General features: G+C 37.2%; 1 protein-coding gene across 2 annotated transcripts in view; it reads left to right on the top strand.

Annotated features, from left to right (window-relative positions):
• The window catches only part of LOC131002368 (F-box protein CPR1-like), a 28,420-nt gene extending 20,274 nt beyond the window's left edge, over positions 1-8,146 (top strand). The window contains exons 1-2 of one of the 2 annotated variants that reach the window (XM_057928864.1): positions 6,601-7,630; positions 7,762-8,146. In XM_057928864.1, the coding sequence (XP_057784847.1) occupies positions 6,759-7,630; positions 7,762-7,774 (885 nt within the window). In that variant the 5' untranslated portion in view covers positions 6,601-6,758 and the 3' untranslated portion in view covers positions 7,775-8,146. Of the gene's footprint in view, positions 1-6,600; positions 7,631-7,761 lie in introns of those variants that run through there. The other variant, XM_057928863.1, reaches the window with a different exon arrangement.
• The last annotated feature ends 4,189 nt before the right edge of the window (positions 8,147-12,335 follow it).

The raw sequence follows: 12,335 nt of genomic DNA, 5'->3' as shown, positions 1-12,335 counted from the left end.
GAATTTCTTTTTACTTCTATGTTTCCTATATCTCTACCCTCCACTTCATCACAGTCTACACTCAACTCATTCTCTGTCCCACATATATCCAGACCTCCATCTCCACCTATTCCATCACCTTCCTCATCACCTGCCTCATCTTCATCTCAATCCATCTCCACAAATTCTTCGTCACCAGACATCATCACTTCATCTCCTGATCCAAACTCACCCATCTCATCTTCATCCTCTACTCCCAGCTCTCAACCACTCACTGCCAGCTCTCCATCTCCAGTCTCTTCCTCATCACCTTCACCACCACCTCAGAAATTAAACAATCACCCTATGATGACCCGTGCCAAACATGGGATTTCTAAACCAAAAAGTTTTGCTGCTCAGGTTTTTATGTTAATGTGAATAATGAGCTTAATACCACTGATATTGTTGTTTATGAAGCTTTCACTGTACATAGTACTGCTGATATTTCTGAGAAACAGCCACTTCCCTCTCTTCCACTATCCACTGAAGAAGCTCTGCAACATCCTGGTTGGTTTGAAGCAATGAACAAGGAGTTCACTGCTCTAGGCATCAAGGGTACCTGGATTTTGGTGCCACCTGACCCTAGTCACAAAGTCATAAGTTACAAGTGGATTTTTCGCATCAAAACATTAGCTGATGGTTCTCTTGATCAGCTAAAAGCTCGTCTTGTTGCTCGAGGTTTTGAACAAGTTGCGGGGGTGGATTACCTTCAAACCTTTAGCCCTGTTGTCAAAGCCTCCACCATTCGCTTTCTGTTCTCTTTAGCTGCAACTAAAGGCTGGGGTATTCAGCAAGTAGACATAAATAATGCTTTTCTCAATGGTGACTTGGAAGACATCATTTATATGCATCAGCCACAAGGTTTTGAAGATTCTGCCCATCCAACATATGTTTGCAAACTACAGAAATCTTTGTACGGACTTAAACAAGCTCCTCGGGCTTGGTATGATAAGCTCCGAGGTTATCTCTATCAACTTGGCTTTACTCGCTCTGCATCCGATTTCTCTTTGTTCTTCAAAAGTTCAAATGGATTGCTCATCTTGATACTCATCTATGTTGATGACATCTTAGTCACAGGCGATGACTCTATTGCTGTGGATAGCATTATTGCTTAGTTACATGACAAATTTGCCTTAAAGCATCTTGGTGAAGTAAACTATTTTCTGGGTATTGAGATAACCAAACCATCTGCATCTTCTTACTCACTCTGCCAGCGTAAGTATCTTCATGAACTACTTCTCAAGGCAAATATGGCTTCTTCCAAGCCTTGCGCTACACCTATGGTTACTTCTCCCAAGCTTACTAAAACTGATGGACAAGTTTTCTCTAATCCAACTCTCTATAGGAGTATCATTGGTGGTCTTCAGTATTTGACTCTCACTCGTCCAGATATAGCCTTTGCTGTCAACAAGTTAAGCCAATTTTTATCTCAACCCACGGATTTACATTGGTCTGCATGCAAGAGAGTTCTGCGGTATCTCAAAGGTACCTCCTCACTTGCCTTGCAGTTCACACCATCATCTCATCTTCGACTTGTTGGTTATGCTGATGCGGACTATGCCAGCTGCCCCGATGATCGACGATCAACGAGAGGTCACTGTGTTTTCTTTGGTGATAATCTCGTGCTTTGGAGTTCTAAAAAGCAACCGGTAGTGTCTAGAAGTAGCGCGGAATCTGAGTACCGGTCACTTGCAAATATTACCACTGAACTTCTCTGGATGCAATCTCTTGGATGCAATCTCTTTGTCAAGAACTTGGCCTAGCAATTCCCAGTCCTCATCAGATTTGGTGTGATAACACCAGTGCAGTCGCCCTTTTAGCCAACCCTGTGTTTCACTCTCGAACTAAGCATATAGAAGTCGACGTTCACTTTGTTAGATAAAAGGTGTTGGCAAAGGCTGTGGAAGTTGGCCATGTTCCCACTGAAAATCAAATAGCCGATATTTTCACTAAACCTCTCTCAGAACATAGGTTTTGTTATCTTCGCAATCAGCTAAAGCTTACAGACTCAGATCCCGGAGGTTGAAGATCAAACAGTTCTTGGGAGTATGTTAGATGTATAACTAAGCTCTACAAAGTAAAAACGTGTTTGTTATGTAAAGTTGTTAGTTGTTATATCAGCTGCCAGCTCAGCAAATTAGTTAGGTTGTTAGGAGTTAGCTTTTCAGTTACACCAGAAGCCATGGCTTCGCTTATATATTTGTATGTGTACATTTCTCAATTATGAGTTCAATACAATTACCAAATTCTCCATATCTCTTTCACTTTATCTTCAACAAAGAATCATGTTGTCTGAATTGAGTAGAAGGCCTATGATTGGAAATAATGAAAATTCATTTGGAGATGAGTTTGGAAATTCTAAAAATTCATTTGGCTGATAAAGATGAATTAGAAATAAGGATTATGTTTGTCTTTTCAAAATAATTGGAAGGTTATATTTGAAAAATCTCACATTAATTTGAATTTTAAGCACAACTACCAAACAACTAGTTTGTGTTATGCAGGGTTTATATATTAGCTACCAAACAGTTACACTATCAATAATACAGGTATCTTGATTTTACTTATCTTAATTTATCTCAACATGGCTAGCAAACATGGCTTCATGTCTTATTATGTGCATTAGAATTTAGACACAACACTAATTAAACACCATCAGAAATCTTCAATAATATATTATTTCCTTCGTCCCATTGATAATGACTCATTACTTTTGGGTAGGGATGTCAGTGGGTGGGTATTATCCGGACCAGAACCGAAACTGTTCATTACCCGTTGAGCTATTAAGCAATGGTTCTGGTTCTGGTTCTAAACCCGACCTGACCCAGAACCTAATCGGTCCAGACCCAATTCGACCCGTTTGTTTCGGGTTCGGTCCGACCTGAACCATAAACCTTTTTTTTCGAGTTAGTTTCTTTTTTATATATATAGTTTTGAGCCTGATCCGACCTGATCGTAAATATATATATTTTTTAATTCGATTTCAGTACGACCCGTTGTGACATAATATGATTAAAGAGCACAATCAAACAGAAAACGTAAAGAAGACACAAATTTACGTAGTTCACCAATTTGGCTACATCCACGGGCAGAGTGGAGAACATATTTTATTATGCGGCTAGGGCTACCCACGGGCAGCGAGACCCCCGTACATTTTGACAGAAGTGGGAAATTCAAGGCATCAACAAAATGCATTTCATTTTTACAAATTCTGGTATTTTTGCCACCCCACCCCCACCCCCCAAGCCGTTTTTTTTTCTACAAATTTGATTTTTTCACCGCTGACCCACCACCCACCTACCCCACAACCCCAAGCCAATTTTTTTATTTTTTCTATTTTTTAAGTTTATAAATTTTATTAGTTTTTTTTTTTTTTTTTTTTTTTTTTGATCGGTCAAAGTCATGTTAGATGTTAGTAGTTAGTTCCCCATCCACTCCAAGAACCACCTTATCTCTCCATTCACCAAACTCCACCTTATATCTCCAATCACCAATTCGTTCCCAAGAGGGATCGAACCCGGGTCACTTCACTTAAGTGAGGACCCGGTGGCCAGTGGGCTAAGCCCCCTGGTTAAATTTTATTAGTTTTTATAAAAATTGATCTCGAGGGGTGGGGGCGGGGGTGATCAGCGGTGAAAAAATTAGATTTGTCGAAAAGAAAAAAAAAATTAGCTTGGGGGAGGTGGCGAAAATACCAGAATTTGTAAAAATGAAATTTATTTGTGTGTGAAACTTTATGCATTTTTTGTGTAAAAAGTTTTGCATTTTGGAAAAAAAAACAAAAAAAAGTAAAAAAAAAAATTGGGTTGAGGGAAGGGGGAGGGGGGGGGGGGAGTGGCGAAAATACCAAAATTTGTAAAAATGAAATTCATTTTTGTGTGAAACTTTATGCATTTTTTGTGTAAAAAGTTTTGCATTTTGAAAAAAAAAATTAGAAAAAAATTGGCTTGGGGAGGGGAGGGGTGGGAGGAAGGGGTTCGTGGACGATGTTTGTAATGTACTCTGTCGAACTCGAAATGTCAAATTGAGGGATCTGATTCCAAATTCAGACGGTCAGACTCATGGGCTTTTTTGGGTTTGGTAATGGGTATTATTGGATCCATGTGTATTATCAGACCCATGGGTAATTATCCTACCCGAACCATTTTATTTTATCACTTAATGGTTCGTTCCAGATCCAGATCCAATAAGCAATGGGTCGGTTCTGGATCTGGAACCATAATAATTTTAACGGTTTTGGTCCGGATAATACCCACCCATTGACATCCCTACTTTTGGGCACTATTATTAAGAAAAATAGTGTCGAGCGTCGAGCATTGAACTGTCGAGCAACTGAGAACTATTGAGCGAGACGGAGGCGTCAAGCGTCAAGCATTGAACTGTCGAGTAAGGCGAGACACCTTGAGCATCGCGTGTCGAGCAACTAAGAACTATCGAGTGAGGCGAAGGCGTCGAGCGTCGAGCATTGAACTGTCGAGCAAGGCGGAGATGTCGAGCTTGGCGAGCAAGGGGATTTGTTTGATACTTTCTTTTTGTCTTAAGGGTATCTTAATCCTTTCAACCTCAAAACGAGTACATTTTATACATTTCCTTTATAGTGGGTATAGTTTTGTTTTTGTCTTTCAAATTGTAAAACTAAAAACTACCATGAACCTTACAGAAAAATAAACCAAAGGTTAAATTTGATGAAGACGTCGTTTAAAAATAGAATCAAGAAATTATTAAAATAAAATTAAGGGTTAATTTGCTATAAATACGCCAACTTTCGCCGATTTTGAATTTAGACATGAGCTTCAAAATCTGCCTGACAATACATAACATTTGCACCCATTTTAATTTTTGGCCCGAAAAAATTTTCCGGCGAAATACGTGGCATAATCATCCGACGTGTTCAATTATTATCTGACATGGCTTTTATTGACAAAAAAACGGCCTCGTTTTGTATACTAAGGCCAGACTTGCAACATTAGTTTCTTTTCCAAATTAGGGCTACGACCAAAAACTGAAACTTTGAAGAATTGTTGAGGAAGGACGAAGATGGCGGAAAGGTAAGTAAAGTAACATATTTTCTATGAAATTTACTGAATTGGGTGTGTGAATTTGTTGATTTAGCTGAGTTTTTTTTTCTTTCTTTTTTTGAATTTGCAGTGCTTTTAGATTGTTTATACAACATGGTGGTCGATTTCATCAAATTAACAATGGGGGTGAAGCGTATTATGGTGGAAAAACCGAGTGTCGTAGTGGGCTAGATACTGATTTCTTTGGCTACTTCGATTTAGTTGAAGAAATCAAGAAATTAGGTGATGAGTCATTTGAACACATTTGGTGTAAGGATATGGATGGGAGTTCTTTTAGCTTACTTGAGGACGACACTGATGTGCTTGCTATGTTAAGTCAAATGACTCCAATTCGTAGATATGTTAGAGTATATGTTGAGGGCTGTAAAAGAGCTGCTGCATTGACAATTTCAGAGGGTGGTAATATGGTCATTGAGAATGAAAATGGGGATAACTTGGACACACCATATGAAGCTAGCCCAGAAGTGCAACGGCCTACAAAAAAGTCTAAGGGAAAGGAGAAGGTTCAGGAGAAGAGTAAGGTTAGAGAGAAAGTTGTAGAGACAGTGAAGGAGACTATCAATGAAAAAGTGAGGGAAAAATCAAGTGATAAACATGTTGAGAGGATTACTAAGAAGGTGAGTGAAAGCATAGATGAGCTTATGACTGAAAAGATTACAGAGAAGGTCAATGAAAAAGAGACTGAAAAGGTTAGTGAGAAGGACACAAATAGAGTAACTGAATCAGAGAGGGCCGAATTGTGTAGAGAAGAGAGTGAAGAAGAATCTGATGATGAGTATTTGCCTAAGGATGAGGAGGAAACTGAGGACAGCCTAAGTGACAGAGAATTAGCTGATGATGATGAGGAGTACATGTCAGGCCGTAGGCAGGTAAGAATTGATAGGGATACTTTCAATGATATTGGTAGATACATTGGAAATGACAATGATGATGTTGTTGGGGAGGACCAAGATATAGCGTTGTCTGATTATGAGGATAGTACAGATGGGGTCTGTCCTTATGAAACTGATGAGGAGTTTGATGGTGTCAGAAGCAGTGTTAGAAAGGTTACTTATGATCCAAGATGTGATCATAAGAACTTGGTTCTTGAACTTGGGATGAGATTTGAGTCTGGGCAACAATGTAGGGATGCTTTGACAACCAAAGCCATCTGTGAGGGGTGGAATTTGCATTTCAGTAGAGTGGGTAAGGAAAGATGTGAGGCAAGATGTGAGGATCCATGCAATTGGAGGAGATGATTCCATTTTCTAAAAAAAATCGGTCGAAGAGGTAGGAATGAAGAGGAATTAGGGCTCACCCCTCTAAATTAAAATTTGAAATCTCACTAAAACGACGTAGTTTTAGTGTGTCTTAAACAGTGTAGTTTCATTCACCGGATATTTGTGACACGCTGGAAAAAAAATGTGAAAATACGGTCAGTAAATTATTACAATAAATATAATTGGAAAAAAAATGTGAAAATGGACTGAAATGGGGCGAAAAAGCACCGGAGAGGGTTTGAAATTATTATCTGTTGCCCTATTTTCATTTCCGCCGCCCCCATTCCCACCGCTTCCGCCCTTCACTCTCCAATTATTATCTGCTCCATGAATTTGTTCAACACAAGTCTCAGATTGGAGTTTCTATTATACTCTTAAAAACCCCTCTCAATCCATCCCCAAAATGGAGCCAGATTTCTTCAAAAATCTACCACCAGAAATCATCACCGAGATCTTGTTAAGACTACCTGTTGTAAGCATTCCAATAAGCGAATGTGTTTGCAAGCGATGGCTCCATCTGCTGGAGTCTGATGCATTTGTCAAGTCTCATTTTGCCAGATCCGCCCCCGCTCTAGTTGTTGTGGAGGATTCAAATCAGTTGAAAGTTTTGGAATTGAAGTTGTTGCTCAATCTCGATCTCGAGAGCTACAATCCACTCACCCAGTATGATTTCCCTTACCAACGAGGAAGAATAAGGAATTGTTTTAATGGTTTTCTTGTTATAAGGGTGGGTTTTGATAAGCTTTGGGTATGTAATCCGATCACTCGTGAAGTTATTAAGCTGGATCTGCCTGCAGATCCACAACAATCTACTCTAGAAGTTTCTGCTTTGGGATTTGGGGCAAGCGAGGTAGTCTGTATTAAACGTAGGTCCTATGATGATAAATTGGATTGTCATGTATACACTCTTGGAACAGGATCTTGGCGACGCCTTGAAGGTATTCCATATAATTACCATAATGGTGAAGGTGCATTTGTTAATGGAAATCTCCATTGGATAGCAACCATTGGAGAAGAGTCATGGATTTCTTGCTTTGATGTTGAAACAGAATGTTTTAGCTTCTTTAAAGCTCCTCCTTATCATGCTCAAGGATTGCCCTTGATAAGAGTAACGTCCATTTCTGCTTTGAACGGTTGCCTATGGTTTTGCAAGGTAGCATCTGAATATGTAAATTATGGTGGGGGATGCGAGCTTACTATATGGATTATGAAGGAATATGGAGTGGACGAATCTTGGAGCTTGGAATATGTGATCCCCATTGATGATGGCTTGAGGTATGTTGATCCCATCAAAGTTTTCGAAAATGGCGACCTATTGTTGTTAATGATGGTATACTTTTCCGATCGCCTTTTCTACTACTCTAAGAAGACTAAAACTATGCAAAGTATTGATTTGTTTGGTGCAGGGGAGACCTCTGACCGTGTCAAGTGTGGGCTTTTCACTCCCACCTTTGTTTCACTCAAAACTTTAGGTTTAGGTGTGGAGAATGTAACCTCATTCTGATTGATTGCATTTTCATAATGCTGCATCAACTAAATGTGTGTTTGAAGATTGAATTAGTGATGAAGCATATCATTTAGATCAAGGAAATTATCTATATATATTATGGTTCCTTTTGGTACATTTCATAGTGGCATTGATGCTGCTTCTACTCCTACTTGTATAGTTTGAGGGATTATTATCCGTACTTTTTTTTTTTAATGAATCATGTGATGATGAGATTGTTGTTTGTTATATATGTAGATGTAGTGATATTTGTCAATATGAAATTTGTATGTAGCTTGTGTTAATTTGAGTTTTTATTTGTCTGTGGAATGACTGAATGAACAGTTGTTATATGTGGCTTTTGAGTTTGTAAAGATCATGTTGTCTGAATTGAGTAGAAGGCCTATGATTGGAAATAATGAAAATTCATTTGGAGATGAGTTTGGAAATTCTGAAAATTCATTTGCCTGATAAAGATGAACTAGAAATAAGGAGTATGTTTGTCTTTTCAAAATAATTAGAAGGTTATAATTGAAAATTCTGATTTGAATTTTAAGCACAACTACCAAACAACTAGTTTGTGTTATGTAGGGTTTATATATTAGCTACCAAATAATTACACTATCAATAATACCTTATTTAGGATAGGTATCTTGATTTTACTTATCTTAATTTATCTCAACATGGCTAGCAAACATGGCTTCATGTATTATTATGTGGATTAGAATTTAGACACAACACTACTTAAACACCATCATAAATCTTCAATAATATATTACTTCCTTCGTCCCATTGATAATAACTCATTACTTTTGGGTAGGGATGTCGGTGTACCCGGACCAGAGCCGAAACTGTTCATTACCCATTGAGCTATTAAGCAATGGTTCTGGTTCTAGACCTGACCTGCTCAAACCCATAACCTAATCGGTCCAAACCCAATTTAACCCGTTTGTTTCGGTTTGGTCCGACCTGAACCATATACCTTTTTTTTCGAGTTCGTTTCTTTTTTATATATATAGTTTTGAGCTCGATCCGACCTGATCGTAAATATATAGAGTATATTTTTTAATTTGATTTCAGTATGACCCGTTGTGACATAATATGATTAAAGAGCACAATCAAAGAGAAAACGTAAAGAAGACACATATTTACGTAGTTCACCAATTTGGCTACATCCACAGGCAGAGTGGAGAACATATTTTATTACCGCTGACCCACCACCCACTTGCCCCACAACCCCCAAGCCAATTTTTATTTTTATTTTTATATTTTTTAAGTTTATAAATTTTATTTGTTTTTTTAAAATTGATCTCGAGGGGTGGGGGCAGGGGTGGTCAGCGGTGAAAAAATCAGATTTGTCGAAAAGAAAAAAAATTAGCTGGGGGGTGGCGAAAATACCAGAATTTGTAAAAATGAAATTCATTTTTGTCTGAAACTTTATGCATTTTTTGTGTAAAAAGAACTTTTTGTGTAAAAAGTTTTGCATTTTGGAAAAACAAAAAAACAAAAAAAATTGGTTTGGGGAAAGGGGGGGGGGGTGGCGAAAATACCAAAATTTGTAAAAATGAAATTCATTTTTGTGTGAAACTTTATGCATTTTTTGTGTAAAAAGTTCTCCATTTTGAAAAAAAATAGAAAAAAAATTGGCTGGGGATGGGGAGAAGGGGGGGGGGGGGGGGGGGGGGTCGTGGGCGATGTCTGTAATGTACTCTGTCGAACTCGAAATGTCAAATTGAGGGATCTAATTCCAAATTCCAAATTCAGACGGTCAGACCCATGGGCTTTTTTGGGTTTGGTAATGGGTATTATTGGATCCATGTGTATTATCATACCCATGGGTAATTAACCTACCCGAACCATTTTATTTTATCGCTTAATGGTTCGTTCCAGATTCGGATCCAATAAGCAATGGGTCGGTTCTGGATCTGGAACCATAATAATTTTAACGGTTCTGGTCCGGGTAATACCCACCCATTGACATCCCTATTTTTGGGCACTATTATTAAGAAAAAAAGTGATTTAAGGGTAAAAGTGATATAAAGTGGTGCCCATAACTTTTTTGTGAGAGAAGGTGGTTTACTTTTATGGAATACGTCATTATCAATGGGACAGACTAAAAAAGAATGTGAGGTATTATCAATGAGACAGAGGGAGTATTATTTAAGAATCTTACACTAACACATAAATGTAAGCTGGAACACAAAATAGCTAGGGAATTATGCAAAAATAACTGAGTTTATCTCCTCACTAGTACATACATAATTTAGGGCGAAAGGGTATTATCATATACTCCATTCGTCCGCGATATCGTTTTCACATTGTGGACAGTGCGAGTTTTAAGAAAAATGATGAATAATAGTAGATGGTAGTGGATATTATAGTGAGTGGAGTTTGGGTCTCACTATTATTGTGAGTGAAAGTTTGTGGACCCTACTTCTATAAATGAAAGTAGAAACGATATTGCGGACGGACCGAAATGGCAAATGTGAAAACGATATCGCGGACGGAGGGAGTATTATGTTTATCTAGTGTGATGAGGACAAAAATACGCATCCCTACAACACCTGAAGAGAGTATCCAAATTTAGAAAACGCCCACAAGGAACAACACTGTTTTATTCCGGAGCAGTCCTGTAGGGCCCAAAACACCTCCGCAACGAACAAGGAGAAGCCCGTTGAGCTTGTTAGCCCTTAAACTACTTTGACCGAGGCCCTAACTACAATCGTCCATGATATTGCAAACCTAACTTCCTCTAGATACAACCCACCCTATGAAGAATTCAACAAGTGCTGATAATCAAGACCGAGATCAAAAAGATTTCATGAAGATCGGGATAAAAGCATAAACATAAGCATGAAGATTGATAGTTCTGTTCTAAGTCTAGATAGAGTTTTATTCCTAACACAATTCATAGTCATCACCTATAAATATGGGTGAAGCCCTAATGTAAGATCATCGTCAATCATAGTTTTCTTATTCGAATAGCCTCACGCATAAAATCAATACAAAGTTCCGCGTTTTATCATTTTTTGCTTTCCTGTTGCTTTCTATCATAGCTGTTATTTTCGGGCACAACATAGTGCTACTTATTTCAACAAACTTTGATCATAGTGATATATATCTATATCTATATCTATATCTATATCTATCTATACTAATAGAAAAAGTATGTTGGGCACAAAGTATAGATTTCCTTATAACGTATTTATTTTTAAGGGCAATTCTGTAAATTATACTCCCTCCGTCCGTGATATCGTTTCCACATTGTGGACGGTGCGGGTTTTAAGAAAAGTAGTGAATAGTAGTGGATATGTAGTGAATGGAGTTTGGGTCTCACTATTGTTGTGAGTGGAAGTTTGTGGACACTACTTCTATAAATGGAAGTGGAAACGATATCGCGGACGAACCGAAATGAAAAATGTGGAAACGATATCACGGACGCAGGGAGTATAATTTAAAAAAATATAATAATTTATAAAATATTAAAATGCTACAAAAATATATTAATTAATTACATCACCTTATCCTTAAATGAATTTACATCCCCTTATTCAAATCTATTTGATATATATCTGAAACTTTTTTTTAGAATTCTAAAGAAAAAAAAACATCCTATAAAATCTATTTGCTTAACTAGATAAATAACAATAACAATAAATCACTATATATAAATAAATAGAGTACATATACAATAAATTATATATAAATGTTATCGTACTTTGATATGTATATGTTTGAAAATTTAGTATGAATGATAGATTTCTTAAAAAATACAATCAAATATTTTATTAGTTTAGAGAGATACTAATATATCTTGATATGTACATGTTTAAAATTTTAGTGTAAATGCTAGATTTTTCAAAAAATACAATAAAATATTTTATTACTTTAGAGAGATATTAATATATCGATAAATTAATAATTTATTAATTTTGATAAATTAAGAATTTTTTTAATTCATAGAGTGTTTTCTTAATTTTTAAAAATTACAATTTTAAATCAAGTTATAACATGTAAAAATAAATGTGAGATAATATTTAAATTAAATAAATACATGAATATATCAATATATCGTGCCTGATATTGTTGAAGATCCTAATGATGATCAAGTTGAAGATGATTCAACAATAGATTAATATTTTAAAAAAGTTACCAAAGTATTCATGTTGGGGATGAATATGATAATTACGGAAGTGACGTCAGTCACGTCTGGATCGACGGACACTAGCAACCTGAAACCACGAGCAACATTAGAGCCCTCCGATGCTAGTGGGGGTGTCGATGGAAGGGCCTCTGATGCTCAAGTTAGTAAATTAATAAAAATAATAGACGTAAGTAACGTAATAAAATAAATAAAATAAAAGAGAAGATATAGTAACAAATAGTATATCCGAAAGATCGGGATGTCCCGGTGGTCAAAGTTAAAGCTAATGAGCGATGTGGAATAAAGGGCGATGGACGTCCGGCTAGCGGGGCTAGTCGGCTAGAGTGTTG

Source organism: Salvia miltiorrhiza, unplaced genomic scaffold (assembly GCF_028751815.1).
Source record: "Salvia miltiorrhiza cultivar Shanhuang (shh) unplaced genomic scaffold, IMPLAD_Smil_shh fragScaff_scaffold_112_2, whole genome shotgun sequence".
In the NCBI taxonomy this organism is placed as follows: Eukaryota; Viridiplantae; Streptophyta; class Magnoliopsida; order Lamiales; family Lamiaceae; genus Salvia; species Salvia miltiorrhiza.
Note: the sequence above shows the minus strand (reverse complement) of the source record. Positions and strands in the feature narration are given on the sequence as shown.